Source organism: Empidonax traillii, unplaced genomic scaffold (genome assembly GCF_003031625.1).
Source record: "Empidonax traillii isolate 1590-97213 ecotype Southwest subspecies unplaced genomic scaffold, ASM303162v1 scaffold576:size640842, whole genome shotgun sequence".
NCBI classification, from domain to species: domain Eukaryota; kingdom Metazoa; phylum Chordata; class Aves; order Passeriformes; family Tyrannidae; genus Empidonax; species Empidonax traillii.
In genome coordinates, this window is record NW_020955769.1 from 161,722 (window position 1) to 185,780 (window position 24,059).

General features: G+C 35.6%; 1 protein-coding gene across 2 annotated transcripts in view; it reads left to right on the forward strand.

The window, feature by feature from the left end:
- BTBD9 (BTB domain containing 9) overlaps positions 1-24,059 on the forward strand; it is a 108,535-nt gene that overhangs the window by 14,198 nt on the left and 70,278 nt on the right. For both annotated transcript variants that reach the window (XM_027898071.1, XM_027898072.1), the window contains exon 7: positions 2,136-2,255. In XM_027898071.1, the coding sequence (XP_027753872.1) occupies positions 2,136-2,255 (120 nt within the window). The remainder of the gene's footprint in view (positions 1-2,135; positions 2,256-24,059) is intronic.

Genomic DNA, 24,059 nt, shown 5'->3' on the forward strand with positions numbered 1-24,059 from the left:
GGGTTTTTTCCCTCCAGTAGCTCAGCTGTCTTAAGAGAAATGTAAATGGAAGCATTTGGAGTACTTTGTCCATTTTTGGGCTCCTCAGTATTAAGATACTGACTGACCTTCTGGAGTGAGTACAGCAGGACACCAAGATGATGAAGGCTTGAGCACATGAGAAACTGCTGTTTTAAGAGGAGCAGGCTTAAAAGGGAGAACTTGTTGCTCTCCTCATCTCTTCAGTGGAAGAACATAGAGAATGCAGGGCCAGACTCCTCTTACAGCTGTGTGCTGAGAGTGCAAAGAGCAGTGAACAAAGGCAACAAGATAAATTCATGTTAAATAGTAGGAAGAAAATTCATAATGGGGTAGTTGAACTTTGGAAGAGTTTGGCCAGAGAGGTTATGAATATTAGCCCTTGGAGGTATGCAGAGTTTTACCAGCCAAGGCCTTAAGGATCTTGCTCTGAGATTGTCCTTGCTTTCTCTAGAGCTTTTTCCAATCTCTCTACACTCTGTCTAACAATTGCCTACCACTTACCTACATCTTTCTCGTGGGATACATAATAACATACAAGTGCATGGTTCCTTCTTCTTGAACATCTTTTTAAAGTACTCTTTCATTTTAACTCTCTCTGTGAAATTCTGATCTAAGAGATATTCTTAGCAGAACCAAATATAAGCTAACAGGTGTTTTGCACCTCTAGTTTAGAGGTGTTATTAGCAGAGTAGCTGTCCAAATTGCCTCTGCTAAAAGGATGCTATCTAGCCTTAAAAAAAATAAAAGGCGTATGATAATGGAACTGTATTTTTGAGATAATATTTCTTTGTTTGGTACCTTCAGAAACCAAGAAATAGCATGATATTGGTTACAAGTTTACATTAATCTAGCAATGATGATGTGAGAATCTCTTAAATTTTCACCACACAGAAGACTTTGAGTAACTTTTGTATCCAAACTGCTCAAACTTTAAAATATTGGAGTCTAGTTTGGTCAAATATGCATAGGCTAGTAATAATAACCTTGCAAAACCACAGTGTATTTGTAGGGGTTGTGACTATTACACATCTGATTGGTGTGAATGTGAAAGCTGATTATCCAATTGACACCTTAAAGACTCTGCATTACCCCTCCAAGTAGCAATTTATGTTAATAGCATAAATTGCTATTAAGAGCTCTCTAACATTTTAAGGGTTTTTAAACAGTACAACTTCAGACACCTACTCTTCTCAGTCCTCAGAAAAATTGGAAATATGAACAAAGGCATTAGTGTTTAACAAGATATATTTCTGTAGAACTCCGGAAGAGCAATTCCTCTTTAGAAATCAGCATGGAAGGATGTTAAGTGCTGATGTGGTGCTGTTGAAGCCTGTGAATGTTGCAGACTAGTTCATTAGGAGAAAGAAAACATGCTAAAACATTTATTTCATGATTTGTTGTTCCACAAGTCAAGTTTCTACGTCATTGTAAGTGTCACTGTTGTAGGTATAATAGGGAATTAGCTATGGCTTTTAAGGTCTAATTTGGGTTTGTTTTCTCTTAACAGCAAGCTATAAGTTAAACATAATTGATAAGAAAAAGGAAGACACAGATTTTGTTGGTGACTTTTTTTTATTTTTCATGGAGTAATTTTGGAGTGTGTAAGGAAGTAGTGACAGGCTTAACAATGTATTATAAAGGATTGAAAGGGTCAAAAGTGAAGAACAGCATCAGTGAGAATTACCTGAAAGTAAATTCGCACTTTTTTCAAATGAATGAATTTGCATTTTTGATCTGCTTATTGTTTTGGGCTTTTTCTTTATTGATTTGGCAGTAGAAATAGTATTGTATCTCTGGTGGTTTAGTTTTATTCCGTTCCAAAGGAATACAAATTATTATTTTTGTGATTGAGTTGGAAGTCTCCATTGCGTTTTTTTGAGGGAGAATAGTATCTTATAGTGACTGCAGATTGTGAATGTAAGGATGTTTTAAATCATTCTAAAAATGTCTGAACTGCATGAGAGTTATTTTCAAAGCTAGTTTGAAAATAGGGATCTGGGTAGGAATAAACGGCCATCTCTTCAGCACAACTGAAAATCCAGAAGACAGTGTAAAATTTAATACCTAAAATGTATCAACTTATGTTCTAACCAGTGTTTTTTAACAATTCATAGGTCTTATTCCTACTACATTGAGGTGTCCATGGATGAATTAGACTGGATTCGGGTTATCGATCACTCCAAGTACCTCTGTCGGTCCTGGCAGAACCTGTATTTTCCTGCCCGTGTCTGCAGGTTAGTTCATCAGTGTAACATTGCACAGCTAACAATAAAGAATGTGGGCACCAGAATAAGTTGCTGGATTTTGCTACTGCATTATGTATTTCTAAAAGTGCATTATATACACAACTTTTATCAACTATCCTAAAATTTTCTATCTTAGTGGATGATTTTTTAATGTAAATATAGTTGATAAAATGTATTTTTTTACCCTGGTTCTTTCATATCTACTTTTTTTTTTTTTTGACTCATATTCATGCTTTTTTGCAGCTGATATGATTTTTTTCCACTCAGTAGTTAACATTATTCCTTGACAGCTTAAATGTTTATAATGCATTTACGTACTTACTATAGAACGTGGAAATGTATCTTTATATATTTTATGTATTTTTTACTGATGCACTGAGAGACTGTTTTAAAGTTGTCAAAGAGTGAAAGGAGGTTTGAGCAATGCCTTGTGTAACCCAAAATATCTAGATGGGTTTAAGCATTATTAAGGTGATGATTTTTTTTTAGCTGTAGGTGCTGGGAATTCTGGGAAAAGCTTATCATCAGATTGAAGCTGTTTTATCCAAAAATTGAATTGAGGGAGAGGCCACAGTCTGTAGATATCCAAGATACTGTTGTCATTAGGTTTTGGGTTATAGACCCAAGGAGGAAATTACGTGTACTGTGATTGTTTTGGAGACGCAAAGTTTTTATTTGGCACAGCTCTTGGAATCCCTAAGGAGGGAAGTGCTTTCTTCTTCCCAAAGAATGACATCTCTCTCTCTGATCTTTACTACTCTGCAGCACTGGATTGCTGGCAAGCAGTTGTAGTCTATGGGGAAGGGGTCTGATGGGTCACTTGTCCTCAGATAAATCTTTCTCAACCTTGCTGTCCTTTACTAAAAGTTCATACTGAATGTAACTGACTTGGAATTTATTTTTCCCAATACAAACAAATACATTCTCACCTTTTCCCTGTAACTTTTTTAATTCTACTGTTACCATTTTCTCTTTCTGAAATGGTTGGTCCAGTCCCTTAGTTTGTGTGTGTATTGATAAATTTTTGCTTAAAGGTGTCTGTGATAAATCACCTAGCGCTGAGAAAATGTCTCGTGAGTTGGTAGTTGTTTTGCATTTCCTGGGGGTATTTTTCCGTGTGTGACTTTAGCTTCATTCAAATTGGATGGATTGTTAGTATGCACAGGGTTTTCTCGCTTGCATCATGTTACCAAGATAATGTCCAGGGACTTCTCTGTTGTGGTGGGACTTCCCTAAATCATTTTTTCAAAAGAGCTGCCATTCTTCGGCTCATTTAAATCTTGTCCAAAAGTGACTATTCTATTTCAGCAACAGTTTATCTGTTTGCCAACCCCCTCCCAGGTGTCTTCATCTGGATTTGAGTGTGCGTGTGCTGTCTTTTGAGAGTGTCATTGTTCTGTTTCGGTGAAGGCTCTTTGTAGCCTTGCCTGAAAGTGCAGAGAGGGAATAGAGAAGGGGAAAACATAATTCCAAAGTTTTGGAAGATACCTTACTCATTTTTTGGCACAGTAGGATCTCTTGTACTTTCTAGCTCTCCAATGATTTCTTAATCTTCTGCGAATGACTTGCCCTCTTTTGAAGGAGCAGATTATCAGGAGGGAGTTCATTTCATGTGGTGCTTTCATATGCATGGGGATACAGTTTCTGCATGCACAAGCACATCTGGGATCCTCCCCCTTGCAGTGTTATTGTAGCACACATTGGAAGTGTACAATTGTCCAGATAACTACAGCAGAAATTTCCTTATTGCATCATTCTCATACCTCAGATTTTTTCTGTTCTGCTCCATGATCCACAGGAAACATGTTCTATTCTATAAATCTCTGTTCCTCATTGTCATATCCACAAAGTGATGGGGAATTCCTTGGAGGTGCAACTTCTTTGAAGAGCAAATGAAAAAGTCATGTAGTAGCATAAGTTTATGTGTACTTATTGTTAAGGAGCAGTAACCTTAAGGCGCTCACCTTAAAGTAAGTTCTGAGTTGAGTCAACATAATAATTCTTGGTAGTTTAAATAAGGCTGTTCTGTAATCTCTTTTATGTGTTTTTCCTGTAAATAATAAGAAACTTCAAATGTAATTAGAGCTGTAAAATTGTTGACAAATTTTTGAGGAGTTGCACTTCAAGAACTATTTATTTATTTATTCACATTAACATAAATAGTTAGGTGTAACTTGAAGGTTGGCTCTGCTTTGATCTGGAATTTGGACCAAATTCTCTCCAGAAGAGAGACTTTGAGCAGGGGAGACTATGTACATTTACATATTAGTGTTAGAGACTTTTATTTGTCTGTCTTTTAATTAATATTCTGTTTAGAAAGAACTAGGCAAGGACTACTAAACTTTTTTTTTTCTCTGATTTCATTGTTTTGTGATTATGTTTTTAAAGTAGTTTTGTTTATTTAAATGAGTTAAACTGGTTACTTCTAGGATACTATAATGCATAAGACAGAAACCTTAAAATGTGTAGTGTTTTTTTGTCACCTAAAAACTAGGTGTTCTCCAGTCTTGTGAGCACAGACTTAAAATTGACCTAATATGAGGTTATGTGAGAATTTGTTCTTTTAACATTTGATATTTTTGTGGTTAAGTTATGCATGCTTATCAAAGGGCAGATATATTTCTGGTTTTTTATGTGCCCTGTTTTATCAGCAGATAATAAAAAGAAACCCATTATTTTATTTGAAGACATAAATGCCTACCTCATTTTTAGAGAAAGACTATAATGTAACTCAGCAAATCACTCCTATTTATTAGCACTTGGTTAATCAATAATTTTTTCATCCAATGCTAGTTACATTTTCATGTTGCTCAGTGCTGTTTCTGTTGTATACTCAAGTTAGTGTGGCAAGTCCTGGTGCCTAAATTTTCTTGTTAATGGACAAACAGTACAGAGGAGTGGGTTGCAAGCATCATGTTTTGCTCTGTCTTCTTGCTGTTGGTTTTCGCATTTATTCCCTTTTTGCCATAGTAATGCAGATAATATTTTTGGAAGGAACCACCTCGGGAACCATGCTGCAAGTTTTTAAATTTTTTTAAAGGTTTTTTTTTTTAGCAGAAGATCATGGACTAAGTGTCTTAGGAGTATAGGCTTGAGATAGGTGGTGATTTGGGTTTTTTCATTAACAAAAAAAAAAAAAAAAAAAGGTTATTTTAGCCCAAAGTGCTTTATGACATCACTATATAGGATGACATTTTGAGAAGCATCAAAGAATTGGAGGCTAGAATTACTGGCTGGGTGTTTTTATTTACACACCATTTTTCAAAGCGAGGGAGTAGAACATGCCAGATTCTGTACAGGTTGTTGAAGGACAGCCAGTTTGTGTCTGATACACCAGAGCAATTGTTCAAACAGATTATAAAGAGGATATGAGCCCTGTAACATTAGGCAAGGTTAGTTGCCTTTTTGAGTTACCTTCCCCATAAATATTAGTTGTAAAATGTGAGAGCTGTCAAGGGCTGAGCTGATGTGTTCATCCAAGTTTCAAGAAGCTACTCAAACATTTCCACGGGTGTAAAAATTGATGTGGTGTGTCTTCTATTTGCATGTATGCCAGCTGGGGGTTTTGTTTCTCTTTGAAAACTTTTAACTTTTCTCTTAAGCAAATCTATGTAGAAATCTGCAAGTGCCTCTTTCACACTAGATGGATGCAAAAAAATGCACCGTTCCAGCAGTTAGTTGTTAAATAAAACCGATAATTTATACCACAGTGAATTAAGACCATCTCAACCCCCTTAATGAGTCATTTGTTGTGTATGTTGTAGTCTCTGTCGTGACTTTGATTTTTTTGATATATGGAGCACTGTGAAATATTCGCAGTAGTGTTAGAATTAGTGGCATTATTGTGCTCCCCATGAAAGATAATTTGTACTTGGCAAAGCATGTATCAAAACATCCAGACTAATTAGGCAGAGTCAAGTGAGTAACATGATAAGATTATTTACATTCTTTCTTCCTGTTACTACTTGCATGCTCCAGCATATACATTCAGAGTAACTTTTGTCAGCCATAACCTTTGTTAGATTAATAGATGGAAAAAATGGAGGGGCAATAACCAGAGACTGAAATACTAAAATAAAAAGGAGATGAGAAGATTGTTTATGCTTTCTCACACCCATCAAATGATCTACTTGTTATTTATGAAATCTAAATCCTGATTTAGATACACAAGCTAATTTGTACCACAAAGATTATTTATTTGGTGTCGAAGCTTAGTATTACAAGTGAGGGATGTTGCTGTACTTAGAGGGCTTTTAGTAAAAAAAAAAAAAAAAAAAAAGGTTAGTATAATACATGGGGATTTTATTGACAGATTGTGTTTTAGACTTTTAATTTTTGCTTTAAATGCTGTCAGAATACATTATTCTACCACCTTTGAAAATTGAACAGTCCTATAGTATGCAGAAAAAGCAAATAAGAGAGTGAGATTACGGGGCAGATTTTTTTCCCTTTTTTTTTTTAAATATGGTACTGTATTTTTTTAGTATTTCTTTTGGTCATATTTTCATTGTTTGTACTTCTATAGCAATTTTCATGTAGAGCTGAAAACTCTTTAGAGGGAAGATGGGACACAGAAAAAAATTCATGTAATCATCTTTCTGTCAAAGTTAGGAACATGTGTTGTGTTCATAGTTATTCCACCTTCCTCTTGTAACAGTGAATGTTAATACTTGTAAAGATCTTTGAACAGGTAGTGCTGTTTCCTGTTTTATCCTGCTTCCTTTTTTCATCCTTTCATTTTTGATTTGCATTTTCATCTTTTTACTTTGTCCTAGACCACAAAATCTGAAAAACTGCATTAAAAGAATTAGAAGAAAATGAAAATTTTTGAAATCTCAAAATAAGTAAAATATATCCACAAGATGTCACTATAATAAAAGTTTAAAAGACTTAACTTCTTAACTCCTTTGATGACACTGTTATTCCTACTGTGTGCTTTGGTTGTGTATTAAAACTTCCCAGATTTACGGAATCATTCTGGTTTGCTATTTGTGCCATAGAGGGGCAAGTACAGAGATAGTACATAAAATCAGAAGGAAACTTTCAGTTCATTTCTCATGTTTCATCTGACACTGGATGATGCTGAGTTTTGACTAGGGGAGTATTTGGCTCACCAAACTAGTTTAGAATTTGAAATGATTGCCATGTTATCAGTAATATCAGCTTTTGGAAAAGATAACGAACAAGGGGGAAAAGGTTAGTTTTTATAGGCATTTACTACTATTTTAATATCTTATCCCTTTTGAGATATATAATTATGTAACTTATCAAAAGGAAATATTAATTACTGCTGCATAAATTTCTGTCACTAAAGCATTTTTTTATTAAGAGAACTGAAAGATCCTTGTAGAATTAGAAAATGTTGAGGTTTTCTAATACTAGGATGTTGAATTAATAGCGATACAGTATGTCTAAATGCCTTAAAGGACTTCGTTGCTGTAGGAAGTGTGGCATTACAGTTATTTTTACTTTAGAAGGTGTACTCAGGTATTAAATGTATTTATTGGTGCAGAGAGAATTACTTGCCTTTCCTTTTATTAAGCATTGATGATACTGGGTGGGTTTCTTGTTTGGCGCTTCAGCAGTTTTTGCTACTAATGATTACACCATTTGTAATCCTCTGCCTGAGTGAAGACAAATTAAATTGTAGAGCCTGTCGCCTGAACATTGAAGAAATGCAAAAAGAGTAAATGTTTCATTACTAATGCAGTTCTAGACTAAGAAATACCAGTAGTTGTGCACAATTATTTTGCACATAATGATATGCAAAGAGATTTGATTCTGAAGTATAGTCTAGACAAGGCACTTTTCTTTAATTCTGTTCTTAATCAGGTAGCCTCAGATAACTGTGCTTGCTATTGGTGGTGGGGCAGTAATTTTATTCTTCTTTCCACCTGGAAAAGTCATTGAAATTAGCTACTGATTAAGCAGCAATGTCTCATTTTCAGCTTTACCAGTAGGTCTCTGACATTCTTATCTGTAGTAGATACCCATTTTGCAGTTTTCCTGTGCTTGGTGGAATCTCAGTGGACAATAACTTGCCAAAAGGCATTCCAAATACAGTTTGATTTCAGATGTTGAAACAAGTGAGGAATCAACTCTTGAGGAAAAAGCAGTTGAAACATTGTCCTAGGTACTGGAAATAAATTGAGGGGAAAGCAGTGTCTGCAGAACTAATTTAGTTAGCATGGGGTGTTTTTTTAACATGTCTTCTCCCTTTCCTCAGTAGGGAATGTTGGTGTTCAGAAAAAGCATGCAGACATCCAAAGGGAGCTTTTGGACATTGTTTTAACTTAAAATGAAACCCTGCTACATGACCTAACTGGAAAGCATAGACTAGGAACTGCTGGCAGGAGATGGGCAAGGCCTTTAGTCAGGCTGAAAAGCATTGGAAAATTTTTTCATCAAAGTCCTTAGTATCTTTATAAGAGGACTTCCTGCAAATGGAATGATTAAACTTGTGGAACTGAATCCATCTTTACCTTAGTTACCGCATTTGAGAACTGCAGATGGTTGCACAGGCAACGTGTTGATAAGTTATTTTGTTTATACCATTCTTCACAAAGCATTGACTGTTATGTAAATATTTTATTTCCAACTGTGCAAATATGCTGATTTTTCTGAGTTTAGGCAAAAACCCCCAACCTTGCTACATAATTCAAATTAGCTTTTCTTTATTTCTGGATAACTGAAATGTTAAAATCTTTTCCTGATTCTAATAATGTAAGTAATACAGTGATAATGTAATGTCCAGAGATAAGTAAAAATTATCTTGGTTTGTATTACAGAAACATATTATTAAATGAAAACAATTTAGAAATATCGCACCAGACCTTTGAGGCTTTTCACTGACATTATTTTCAAAACCCTATTTTCAGTGCAGCCGTACAGTTTGCTTTTTTGTTTGCTTTTGGGGGTGGAGAGAAGAGCTAATCACTCTAGTAGGATGTGATCATACTGAGGAGTCTTTATTGTCATGTTTCCCATACTTTGTTTTTTCACTGTCGGAAATGCAAGGAAATGATTTCCTGTAGTGGATAGGTAGGTGCTGCTTATCTTTCTATCAGTGCTTAAACATCCCCCCCCCCCTTTTTTTTTTTTTTTTTTTTTTTTTTTTTTTTTTTTTTTTTTTTTTTTTTTTTTTTTTTTTTTTTTTTTTTTTTTTTTTTTTTTTTTTTTTTTTTTTTTTTTTTTTTTTTTTTTTTTTTTTTTTTTTGCAGTACATGTTCAATCTGGCATTTTTTTCTTAAGATAATATGGTAGCCTGAGATTTTTCGAATTATGTAGATCATCTACACAGGATCAAGAAAGCTATTGCCTCATCTGGGATGGAGTGCTTATTGATTTAAAAGGTTTTTTTTCTTCTCTTCAGGTTATGTATACTTTTGATCTTAAGCTTATACTTTTAATTTTGGCTCCAAATGTGCTCCTAGTGATACAGAAGCTCCTTTCTCTACAGTAATAATCAATAACATTTTTCATCAAGAATTTTATCAAAGCAGCTTTTCTCTTCTCAAATTCCTTCTTCTGTCTGTCATAGCAGTTATAATTACCGTAACCTGAAGAGCCCAACCCAGCTTTGAGGAAAAGCAAAAAAGCTGGTGTGTGTTTAAGCTGTCAATGACAACCTACCAGACAACTTATCCTCTGAAAATGAGTATTTATCTGAAAAAGTGTGTGCAGAGGGTCAATATGGCTTGTATAGAAGTATCTGAGAAATGTGGAGAGCCTGCCAGTGCAGTTTGTTGGACCGGAATTATAAACAAGTGTCATATATTCTTTTCTTTTTGCTTCATAGTTTAGAAGAAACAATTAACTTTTTAAGAGACCTAGATTAGAATATTTCTCATGTTTGACATAATAAGTAGGGTTTTTTTAGTATGGTTAGAATTTTTGTAGTCTGGATTTTGACATATTTATTGTGAGTTTCCTAAACTCTTAAGTTGTCTATAGGTCTGTTTTCAACCTTTTTCACCTCATAAATGAGATCTGACATAGGTGAAAATTATAAATAGTTCAGCAATACATAAAGATACAGCTAAATATTAAATTATCAAATTGTATATAATAATTCTACAGCAAGTTGCATTTTAAAGTTAGTTTTGCATAAGACAAATCTGTTTAAAAGGCGTCTTTGATACTCCTTTTCTTTAGATCCTCTTCTGTGATTTCTGTTACACTCCAAGAGCCAGAATTAACTGTGAAAACTTGCCATATATATTTATAAAGACAGGCTTTTACAAAAGAAAATCATGTTATGCTAAATTGGTAAGAATTCTGGTTTATTTTAGTTTGTTGATTAGTGATGACCATCTGTTGAAGTTGTTTGTTGCTGTTGTGTAAAGCATTTCTCTCTCTCTCAGCGTTTCTCAGCAGATAATGGTCGTGCTTTGTCAATGTGTATCTTAAACACTGTACCACACAATTACTCAGTATGAATATTCAAATTGTATACGTGAAACCAAGTAACACACTTCTGTGGATTCACTTTTCAATTTTTTAAGTTTGTAAAACCATCTCTCAACCAATGCTAGGCCAGTCTCAATTGTGGAATAATTTACGTGATGTTAAAAATTTTATAGTAAAGCAAATTTGTCAGTGGTTAAACTTGATTCTTTGTTCACAAAGATGAAGTCATCTTCCCTGTAGCACTTTTTAAAGCTATCAATCAGTGTATGAGTGGGAAAGCCCTAAAGTAAACTACTTTTCGAAATCCTTTTTGTCCTCAAAGGAAGCTTGTGCAACTCACATCGAAGTTAAGCTTCTTGGGCTTGGCCTGTATTTGCTCTTTCTCATCTCAGTGTCAACTGGGAGGATGAGACTGATGGTTCCATTTGATGAAGCTTTTACATAGTTTTCTATTTCACAAAAGGAATATTCACTCTCCAAAATGGCAGAAGACGCCAACAGTTGAAAATGAAAAATCAAGCTGAAAATACCAATAAAAGATCAAATTATGTTCTATAGAGAATCCAATTTATAGAAAAGAAGACATGAACACACACAAAGTCTCTTCAACTGGCAGAAATGAGTGAGTGAAGGAAAGAAAGCAATGGAATAGAGATATGACACATAAAAAATACAGCATGTTTGGAGAAAAAACACCATTGCAACTTTAAACTGTTGTAAAAGAATTTTTTACAGTAGGATTAATTACAGGAAAACCATGTGTGATTTATTGTTTTCAGGCTGCTGCTACTGGAAACAGTTATTTTATTCTTTGTAATGTCTTCTAAAAGAAAGAAAGAAAGAGTTATCTTTTTGTTAAACAGCAGATTCTGCATTTGGGTTTTGATTTTTACCACAAAGCAATTTTTACTGCTTTATACTTTCATGCTAGTTTTTCATTTGTAAGATCAGGACAAATATTTCCATATTACACTGGGGATGTAATAAAGATCTTGGAAATTTTAGAAACTGTGAGTAACATCTTTAGTGATCAATAAAGTAGTGGCTTCATTACTTTTCTTCATATCATTGTCTTTCTCATTTGTGTTGGGGAATAACAGCAGTGATGGAAGGGGTATTAAATATTGATTTCTGAATCTGTATTCTGTTCTGTTTAATTATCCTGTCTCTGTTAATGGCAAATTACAAAGTTGGCTAATCAAGCTGCATTTTCATTAACAATGCAAGCGCCCTGATGAGTCAGGTCAGTGGGCATCTTGCCCTGTGTCCTATTTCTGACCTCGAGAGCAGATTTTTCAGATGTTAAGTATGTGTGGTGGGATATTTTATACTAATTTTCCATATGATTTAAGATTATGTGTTCATTTTCACATTAACTTATCAGATACCCTTACTCTTTTTATACCATCAAAATCTGGATAATAGAGTTTAAAATAACTTCAGTTAAAAAAGCAACTGAAAAATGTAATGTGTTACTATTTCTGTAACAAGCTTTTTAGAGTAGAAATTATGAGTTAAAATGTCACATACTTGGACATTTGAAAATGTTTACAGTAAATTATGAGTACATAGTATTTAAATACAATCAATCTTAACTGTGCCTTAGGGAGTTTTCATGCAGCAGTTTTGCTCCCTCAGTGCATATTAATAAGTTTATGTGATAAAATTTTCTTTCCAAAACTATTGAGCTTGGACTTTTGAAATTGTTATTGTATTTATTGCAGTATTGGTAGCAGCACAGTTTTCTGTGTAAATGAGTATTTATGAAGACTTTCATTGATGTTTAAATTAATTCATTGACAGTTTAAATTAATTTGGTTTTTTTTTCAGTTTTACTAGCAATGTTAATGTTTTATTTGGAGGCTGAGCGTTACTTTAGCTTTGAATTTTTTTACAAAAGAGTTTCTGATTTTGACTTTATAAGTAGAAAAAGCAAATCTGGGTGGAGGTCTGAATATATATATTCATAAGCGCTATTCCCAGTCAGATTGTATTTCACCCCTTTTTTTTTTTTAAGGGAAGGATTTAATGTATAGTTAGATGAAAACTGATTTTAACACTTCAATAGATCAAAACTAGGGTGAAGGGCTGGAAGACATTATTGCTGATGATTCCAGTTTGTAGTAAATTATAAAGCATATGTAACAGCTGTAAAGAGAGATGACTTCCTGTATCATATTTCATCGTGCCTTCATAGATAAGTGTGTAAATGAAAGGGAAACAAATTGTTTCAATAAGGCAAATCTATATTATTTCTTTGGAGTGAAAATGAATGAAATTGAAATAGTTCACTCTTGGGTGAAACTAGAAACTATAAATGTATTTTATCCTCTTGGTGTGGATTGACATAATGCAGATTAGTAGTAAGGGAATGTTCCTCATATCATCAACAGTTGTCAGACGTGTTCACGAGTACTGAATTATAGTAAAGTAAAAGGGGTTCACTATACTCTCATGTAATTTACACGGAAAAGTGTATAATTCATCATTTTAGCAGAAATTGCTATTCACTGCTAGAAAATTTTTTTTTTTTTCGCACTTCCTAATCCTTTTTTATGTTTTGTATTATGGAAACTTTGTAGTTACCTGTGCCTTGTCTGTGTCATCTATGCATCACCTGATTTCTAGGTAGAGAATCATAGAATCAGGCAGGTTGGAAAAGACCTCTGAGGTCATCAAGTCCAACCCTTGATCCACTACCACCACAGTTACTAGATCATGGCACTCAGTGCCACATCCATTCTCATCTTAAAAACCTCCAGGGACAGAGAATCCACCACCTCCCTGGGCAGCCCATTCCAATGCCTGATTACCGTCTCTGTAAAGAATTTCTTCCTAATACCCAACCTAAACCTCCCCTGGCAGAGCTTAAGCCCATGCCCTCTTGTCCTACTGCTGATTGCCTGGGAGAAGAGACCGACCCCTTCCGGGTTACAGCCTCCTCTCAGGTAGCTGCAGAGAGCAATGAGGTCTCCCCTGAGCCTCCTCTTCTACAGACTAAACAACCCCAGGTCCTTCAGCCTCTCCTCATAGGACTTGTGCTCAAGTCCCTTCACCAGCCTGGTTGCTCTTCTCTGGACTTGCTCCAGCACCTCAATATCCTTCCTGAACTGAGGGGCCCAGAACTGTATGGAGGGACACAATCCTCAAGGTGTGGCCTCACCAGTGCTGAGTACAGGGGAAGGATCACTTCCCTGGTCCTGCTGGACACACTGTTCCTGATCCAGGCCAGGATGCCATTGGCCTTCTGAATGGCCACCTGGGCATACTGATGGCTCATGTTCAGCTTCCTGTCCATCCAAACTCCCAGGTCCCTTTCTGCCTGGCTGCTCCCCAGCCACTCTGTGCCCAGCCTGTAGCGCTGCAGGGGGTAGATAACTGAAGGCTCTTTACCATCCTCTAGCACTTGGGCATGTGTTGGCACCATTGCGCACCTAGGTGTTTTTCCCCACAGATGTCTGGAAGAAAATATAATAATGCTTGAGATCAGCAGCACACTTTGAATACTTTCTTTCCACAACTGACAGTCTGTTGAAATTTTCCAGGTAAAGAGACATCCTTGCAAGGTTCGCAGTGCCATATGCAAGTTGAATTTATAGGGTTTGTTATAGTGGTGCACGAGCAAGCTAACAGGAAAAAGGTGTCTGCAGCCACCAAAACTGCTGATGTGTATGGTGATGTAGCTAGAAAATGCCTGTCTTCTAGAAACTTTAGTTGTTTGGTTTCTCAATTCTAACTTGGACAGTCTGGTTTACAAAGCTTCACAGAAATACTCTGACAAGGATGAAGGTTGTTTGACTTCACGGCAAAGTGATTGCAGAGGCTGATGTAAGGTAACACACGTTGCCAGAGGAGGCTAATCTTGCTACATTGAACATACAATTAATAGAGAGCAAAGAACCTCTTCCAGGACTTGAGAGCATGAACCTGAACGTGGTGTTTTGAATGCCTTTGAGAGGAGTCTTTTTATATTCACTGATAGTGCTGAGAAACTATTGCCACAATGAAGCTCCCCAAGTTGAATGCTGCAGCTTAAAGGATATGAATACTTCTTCCTTTATGAATTGTTTCCTGTTAAGAGTGTTCATGTTATGAACTGGAGATATGCATCTAATGGAAGCAATTAATACATTTTTGGAGGTATGTTAGTACAAGGGCAGGCTGCTGGTAAGGCTTATGCTTAGGAAATTACTTTTTGAATAATACTGGGGAAAAAATTACTATTGGAAGGTATTTCAGAAGTGTTGCTCTGAATTTAATTAGTTGTGCATCACAAACTTTTGAGGGGGAAGGTCTGTATCTGGTAAACTGGGGAGATGATGGGACTCCATCTTTTAAATGCTGGACTTCTTATTCAAAGAGCAATGGATGGTTTTACTGTCATTTGTTTCTGTATTTTGATTGTTTTGTATTTGTCATCAGAAACAAGGCAACTGAGACAAGATACTTGAAGCATTGGGTTTTGTAGTTTTTTTTTGTGATGAGTCTGCCAAATTATCACATGCTTTTAACAAATTGCTTCGGCTTGTTGAATTAAAGAACAGTTTCTAAATTGGAATTCTCAAAAGATGCACATTAGATACAATATTGGTTTGTGTCTAAAATGAATCTAAAAAGGTATTTAGCAACTGGGGAGTTGATTCAACATTTTATTCTGTTCTATAAGCTTGTTTAGTGCACATTTTTTCAAAAAATTATTGCTTAAGAATCCTACAAATCATGGGCTAAGGAAAACTGCCTAAAGCAATGCATGGAATGCAAACTGTCTGCCCAGGCTGGCCCATTTCCTGTATTAACTTTGACAAATACTGGACTTCAATTAAAAATATGCTGCATTGTTCTGTGTGTTCTGGGATGGAATATTTCTTAGGAAGGTGTAGAGAGTAAGAGCCAGTAGAATCACAGAATCATTTAGGCTGGAAAAGATTGAGTCCAGCCATTAACCCAGCACTGCCAAGTCCACCACCAAACCATGTTCCTGAGTGGCACATCTACACACATCTCTTAAATAAGTTCAAGGATGCTGACTCAACCACTTCACTCAGCAGCCTGTTTCAAGTACTGTTCTAGTACTGTTCTTGACCAACCTCTTACGTATTTGAAGGACTTAATTTAGAATTTAAAAAAAAAAAAATCATTTAAAAATAGATCTAATCTGACTAACTACCCTGTTTGAACTTACTTGACACTTTTTTTTTTTATATTTTCTGCTGTGGATGACCAGTGTTTGAACTGTTCAAAAACAAACCATTACATTTATTTAGTAGCTACATTTGAAAAAAAAATTGCAGAGGGGAAAGAGACATCTAGGAACTGAAGAACATCTGTTATCCCATTTTATTTTAAGGTAAGCTCAGTGGTACATTATTTAAAATTGCCATTTTGATGAAATTCATAATCTAATCTTTATTATGCAGCTTTATGGCTTACATTGTATGCAACTGCTGTGATGCAATTTTAAAAGTTAAATATGTTTGTTCTCTTCTCTATTACCTAAAATGGAAATGTTTCAGTATGAAAATGTTATAGTTGTTATATCAATTTCTTAAGTGCACGTGGGAGGAATTACTATTGATCTAATAGATTTAATAGTTCATATTCAAAATCTATGGAATAGAAGTAGTATTTTGCATCTGAGTAACTGCTGAGTGTAATCCTTCAGGCAGAATTCTGAAAGCAGCTGTAAAACTGGAAAATTACCTTCTTTTCTTTTTCCAGGCATAACTGCACTTGAATATCTTTGTTCATTTTAGCTTCTAGTGAATTATATCTGCATAAGAAGCTAAAATATATATTCTATTTCATTCAGTCTGGTAAAAATTTGTTTTGGCTATTAAAATTAGGAACTGTAGGCAGTTACCATGGAAATTACTTGAAGTAGTTTTAGTACTTTAAAGATAACAGAGGTCACCACAGTAGTCACAAACAACAGAAAGTGCTTTTACATGAGATGCATAGGATCAGGCTGATAGGATCACTTTTTAGTAATCTCTGCAGTGTTTTTCCTATTTCTAATAGCCTTTTTAAAGGAGAGAGGAGAGTTGTTGCTGGAGTCCTGAGTCATCTGATTTGCTTTCTTCCACAGTTTGCTCTTTCTCCTTCTGACTTGTGGTTTTCAGGACCCGTCAGTGCTACTTAAGCATTGGCTAGAAGACATGACTTGACAGCACTATGGAGCTTTCCTGCCACCTAGTCTTTTAAGGAGAACTTTTATGTTGACCAGGTAGTTACCTTGATTTATGGGTCAAGAAGGTTGTGTACTAATGTCAGTTCTTCAATTATTTATAAGCTCCAGCCAGGTTAATATAGTGGCTTCATTGAAGTTGTGTAAAATGCTCCTATGCTGAGCAAGCAAAAGTTCCATGAAGTTGGAATGCACTGATTATCTTAACGATGCAAGATTTGTCAGAGAAGATATGTATATATATATATATATATATATATATATATATATATATACAAATTACCATTAGTCAAGGGGAAGAAATTAATTTTTTTGTGGTTTATATTTTCTTGTGCGTGATACTCAAGGTGTTCAGACGTGGTGCTTTAGAGTGGACATATTCCATAATAATTATAGGCAAATATTTTCAGAGTTCTACTTAAGAGATATGGCAGATGCAAGGAGTATCTAAAATAAAGCGGTAAACACCAATATCAGGAACCAAAATCGAGAATTCTTATCCAGGTATTCTGATATATGCTTTTGCTTTTCACATGGCTTAGGGATCCTGGGGAAGGGTGTTCTTAAAAATAAAGTTGAAAATTTTATTCTTTGTGGAATTATGGTCACACTTCAGTGTTAGAAGAATTATCATTTATAGCTACTGCAACATTAGAGCTTTAATGAAGAATAATTTATTCCAAGATCACTGCAGTAATTTTTGTGGCCTATTTTCTAGAATGCAGTTTCAGACAACTTCCAAAAGCACAAATGGAAGAAGTGCCTGCCCTTTGGCGTGCCTGGTCATCTGCAGCTAGAAGATGCATTTCTGTTTGATTTTTCCTTCCTCCTTGCAGTTCCTGTTGAGCAAGTTAAACGCAGTAGTTCACTTGCACATTAACCATGTCTTGATGCTCACATTTGTCTTCTATATTTTTAGAGATCTTTGTAGTTAGAAAAACTACTGATTTCTCATATTAATCCTTTAAATTCTTTTCCAGGCCAGGACTGAATTATAGGTGATTCATTCTCGTTCAGGAAACCAGGTGTTAAAACAGCTGGTTTCTTGGCCTAGTGACTAACACACATCTCCCATATGTTATGCTGTCACTACTTTGTCTTCCTTCTGAAGTTCTTAATTGAAATGGTCCTGCTGATCTTCCTCTGCCCTGAGCTCAAGGTTAGCACTGAGACGGGGATTTTTGTGGCTGACTCTCACCTTCCTCTCTTAACCTCATATACTTTAATTAGAAGTTTGTACTCCTGGGCTGAGTGTATAGGAAACTGCCAGTCTCTTATTGAAAGGAAAACAATTTGCTAAATTAAATGTAGACAGGAGCTGCAAGGATCAAGCTTGATATTTCCTTTGCATTATTTCCCCCCTTTCTTTACAATGGTAGAGATACATGGTGCAGTCATCAAATTTTTTAGATCGTTACATCTGTTGTGCTGGCTGTGGATGCTTGACAGCAGGATCATACCTAGTTTGTGAGTGAAGAATAGTTCTTGTTCATGTGCACAGTAATTAACCTGGAAAGCACACTCTTAGACTAAACATGAATATGCTCTTCACCCTTAGCACAGTCCCCTAGTGACCAGTCATCAGTCAAGTGGGAAAGTGCAGTCCCTCGAGCAGGCTGAGCCTTCATTTTGCTGAGCTTCTCTCTTGTTTCTGGTAGGGTTTCTGTATTTTGTCACATCAGTCTTTTTTCTTCTGCGTTTCTGAGGGTCTTAATTCTATGCCGAGCTAGTGCCATATAGTAATGGTTTAAAGCTGTCTCACATTTGTGCCTTTGCTTTGTTTTTAATTACCCTGCATGGCTTCAGTACTTAAACCTGTAGACAGAGTAGCTGAAGACAGTGAAAGCTCATCATGCTTCAGGAAGAAGGGAGGGAAGAATGAAAAGTTTCCTAATTGGCCTGGGAAAGGTCTTAATTCCTCACTGGAACCAGCTGTTTTTATTTTGGCAGCATCTTCCTGTCCTGAGCTGGAAGATACTTTAAAAGATTTTGACAGCTAGGTGAATTCTGTGGTCAGCTATGATGCAACAGCTTGTTGATACTGTGTTAACATAAGGTAAAATGGATCAAATGGTGTCAACAGAGCTAGAAGGAATCTTTTGTTGATTTGAAAATGATGCTAGATGAGATTTGGAACTATGTCAGTAAATGAAATGGTGTATATATGGCAGGTAGTCAAGATTATTTATGAAGTTTTTTTGTGCACCTTTGGATAATATAATTGGACTAAACATAAATGCAGGATAATAAAGTACTTGCCAGTGTCACTCTGATTTATTCTCGAAAGTTTCTCTGAGAAGATCAGCCTGATAATCACTGTATTTAAAGGGAGACAAATTCTGCACTATTTTCTTTCTTGATTCAAATTTTATAGCTCTTACTTGAAACAAAGAAAAATTATTTCATCCTGTTTAAAGGCAGCTGGCATTCTCCAGAAGTTCTTTAAATGTACAGTATAAGCCTGATTGGGGGATTACATACGTTCTTAAGAACTGTGTAGCTCATGGGTTTCAGAAGAGACTAGAGAGATTTAGAAAGCCTGGTCAGAAGAGGAGAATAGGAGGATAAGCTTTTAAAGTAAAGAAAGCCTTTTAAAGTGAAGGTATTAGGCAAAGGGCAAGGTAAGCTATATATGGAAGATAGGATTAGGAGCAAGTGTCATGTGCAAAATATAGAAATATGGCCACGCAAGGCAAGCCTAGAGAGTGCTTAGGAAAGCTGAACAAATTTGAAATGTATCATTCTGCCTAGATATTATGTTTGTTTCTAATAACTATTGTCATAAACCTCTGAAACTGCTTCAAGTAGTCTGTAGAGGTATTTAAAAATTAATGGACTTAATAGTCCCAATGCCTATTCTTTAGTCCTGTAATGACCTTTCACACTTTGGCCATCCATCCTATAAAACTTCCTTTCAGCTTACAGAGTATATTGACCATCTTGATTGCCCTTGGGTGGAACAGTTTCTGCCCTGTGTAGACCCTCACTCAAGTAGTGCTTGAGAAGGGAGTGCCAATTGGGCTAGGCTGGAATTATGCCAGAGACAGGTCTAGCACTTAAACAGTGCGGGCAGTATGTCTGCTTACATTTTCAGATGACCTTAAAAATGGGTAGTGAAGCCAGAATAATCTCAAGATTGAATTCTAGAAGAGTTTTTCCTGTGATTTTTGTGCACAATGATTACTGTGCAGAACAGGGGAACAGTTTGGAGGTACCAGATCTAAAGTGGGGACCATCAGGTCTAGTGAGGGCATGGTTTCTCTTTGCTTGAACAGAGTGTTTTAGAGAGTGTGAAAGCTCTTTGCATGAGGTTCAACTTGTTAAATTATGAATTTGGAGAACTTGGGCTGTCATTTTTCTGACACATTAAAAGCACCTCAGTCTAAGCTGTTTCATGACATAAGAGATATGTATGAGCTGTATAGAACTTTTTGTTTTCTGTTATGATGCTGAGTGAAGCAATAAAGGATGTTGCTGCTAATTTCTTTAGGTGTGGTAGAGTGCATTGCTATTTTTTTTTTTATATAGGTCATCTTAAAAATTCCTTTAGCTTGTGGTTATTGTCCACATGTAAGTGAGAAAACTAAAAGATATTGGTTCATTTGCTTTTGTTTACAGAACGAACAACAATTGCGAAGTTTTATTTTTAGTGTTTGAAGGTTGGATGGTGTATATTAAATAGATTCAGGGAATATTAGTTGCTGGATTTTTAGTAGCATGTGAGATGCATAAGTGAGTGAAGCAAAACATATTCAGCAATTACCAAATTCAAGATCACTTTGTTTCTGTGGCATGTAGGGAATAAGAAGTGCAGTGTCAGTTACTTTTATATGGAGTGTTTATCCTCTGGTTCAAGTTGAGATTTAATATTTTAAAATCTTTTATGTTTTGATCTTTTATGGCATTTTGTTAATCCCAAGTTGTCTAGCATCTCTGGACTGCTTTTAGGATGATGGGATGAGGGATAAACCTGCAGAGATCTGACATCTCTCAGGGGGATAGCAAAGCATAAGACTTACTGCCTCTACAGAATGAGAAACCTTGTGGTAGTGTATTTCAGTGATAGAGTTAATATTCAGTTAAATACAAGAGGAAGAGGGGCAATAGTGCAAGAGAAGGAGGGAGAAAATAAGTGCTATCTTTTTAGAAGTCTGCCTTATTGCTGCCTACATTGCTCCTTTGGGATTTTTCTATTGCAAGTAAGAAAAACAGCAAGCTCTTCTTGAAAAACATGAGATGAAATTACTGCCATAATTTTTTTTTTCTATGGTGTAAAAGCTTTATTTAGATGGGGAGGTTTATTACCAATGTTTTCCTGGCATGGCTAAGTTCAATTAATTTCAGATGACAAGCTCCAGGGTTTTCTTCCTCTCCTCCCTCACAACCCCCACTTCCCAATGTGTGGAAAGTACAATTTGTTATTGGTTTGCCTTGGGCTCTGGAGACCTCATTAGGAGCCCAAAAAGGGGTTTCTGTCTCTGCTGTTGGATGCCTTTCTGTTTTCTGCTGAACTGGGGCCATTTGCATTCTCACATGGAAAGGAATGCAAGGACCAAAGGATGAAAACTGTTAGGTCTATATTGCTAGCCTGTTGATAAAAATGGTGATAAGAGATTAAAAAACTGCTGTTTCTTAGGCTCTAGTGTTATACTAGAATTTGTAATGCAGAGGCAGATCAGCTTTGAGAAAAGAATGTAAGCAGGAAATCTCAAATTATTTTTTGTTCTGACAGTTTATATGCAGGATGCCTATTTGTTTGATGGTAAGGAAAGGTGCCAGCAAAATACCACATTTAGTCACAGTTCTGAGGTACCACGTTAACTTTTTGAATTTGTATTCCTATCAAAGTGCTTTAAGAAGCATTTTGGAAGCAAGAGACTGGGCTTTTAGTCTGCACAGTAGTTCAAGACACTATGTTGGAGCAGAGAGCATATAAGAACTATTATTTAAGTACAGTGTATTTTCATAGCAAAAGTCAATATGCCTGTGAGAAAATATTTATTCTATCCTTACAGTAATTTTAAGGTTTAACAAGAAATATACAGAATCACATCTTTCTTTGACTAGCAAACAAAACTGTGTGTCTTATGTATTTAACCCCAGGTAGGGTACTGAATTCTAATTTAAAGCATTCTTACTGATGTAAAATAAAATAGGAGTTCAATAAAACTGGCTTTCTTATATAAGCAGTAATTCCTTACTATTTTTTTCTGGTGTTGCATTGTAATAAAATGATGTGTAGCAAATGTAGAATTGATTGTGCCTTTAGTGTCTTCACACTATTGGACAGTGTTTTCAGTGTAAAGCGCCTATAGACACATGCACACACACATTTGTATGTATAGGTACAAAGACACACATAAACCTGTTTAGAAGGATGTTAAGACTACTCTCAGGAAGATTAAATATTAAAATTCCTTTATAAATATAAAGAATAATTGTTTTAATTGCACATTGTATACTGGTGTAATACTCAGCTTATACATGTAATGCAACATAACATTCAAAATGTTACCTACAATTAAGATCAAACTGGGAGGGTTGAATTTCTAGTTAGGTAGATACCACATGTAATAAGATTTTAAAACAAGTATTTTTATAATATAAGATTTCAGAAAATTATTCTATCAAGAGGGTTGTATATGTAAGAACTAGAATTTCTTTGTTAAATAAGAAATTCAGAATAAAGTGTTGATAAATTTCCTTTCCTAAATTATCACTTCTGAAAACAACTGCAGTCTTCATGAGCATGTACTCTTTAAAATTAATTCAAAGACCAAAAATGCTTCAGAAAGTCTTTTGAGTTAGAAAATATGTATGACAGCCTGAAATAAGAGTGTTATCTGTAAAGTTTTGAAAAGAGATAGCATGGATTTTTATGGTGTTAAAAAACTCACTTACTTTTTAGAGAAAATTCTCCAGCATTTTCTTCAATCTTTTTCACTGAAAAATGAAAGCGGTATGGTACAAACTGTATTAACAGAGACTAGCTAGTAGGAAAAGTTCTTTGTGGAGAAGTCATTCATGTTTTAAGCTTGCACGTTGACAGTGATCAGTGCTCTGTCATATTGTGGAGTTAAGGGGTTGTATTGGATTCCAAGAATTCTCCAATTTTTAAACCATTATTATGTTTGTGGTACAACTCTTAAAGGAGTACACTGTACTACTGAAGCTTTTGTGAGCAATGAGTTCATACAGAAATCGTGATGCTGTGGTCAGCATAGTTCTCTGGCATTCTGAACACCAGTTAAGACACTGGTTTTGTATCTGTGTTGTTTTCCAGAAGTCGTGAAACTGTGATACTTATGTACCAGAAATACCTGTTCATTGTCAGGGTAGCTTTTCAAAACAATAAATATGCACCTTTACCTTCAACAAATAAATTTAGGAAAAGCTAACAGGAACTACTAATAAAATCGAGAGTCTTCAGAGGGGTGTTCAGAGACTATTCCCAACAGGAGGTACTTATTCCTAGTTAACATAAAGACCTTTAAACAACAACAGTAATATCAACAAAATAAAACATTAAGAAAAATAAGGATTTTTTTATCTAATCTCTGAGTCCTTCATCAGCTGGTAAGAGTATCAGAAGTCAATAATGCTTCAGAGCTTGAATGTGTAAATTTTCAGCATGCAAAGAAACTAACCCAGGTGAGGGCTTTCCAGTGGGCTGTGCATTCCCCCAGCACTAGGTGATTCCTTGAATGTAGGCATTTTGGATTGGTTTCTTGGAGCAAGATCAATATTTAGATACATAAGCTCTTTTTACCTGCTGGAGCCTTTTGAATCCACGGCCCTTGAGTTTGCTTTGATCAGACCCCGCTCGGCCCTTGCTGTCAGCAGTTGCAATTCGCTGTTTGCTCCCAGCTGGTGGCAAGCCTGGTGAGCCTGTCTAGGGACATGTCACACCAACCAGTGAGTCTCCAGTTCTCTCTTTGAAGGTTTGGGTATGAGGTAGTAAGTAGGCACAAATTTATTTGAATAATTAAGATGTTTTTAAAGTCGTTTTATTGTATAAAAAATCTTGTCTAGTAAGCATAATTTTGCATGTGATAATTAATACTTAAGAATGGGCCTTTTAAGCAAGAAGAAACAAATTTATTTACAGTTTTGTCATGAGAATGGATTAGCCAGGCTTTATCTGTGCTTGTTCTGTTGCTAGAATGAAGTTGATGTTTTACCAGTCTGCAAAAAAAGAT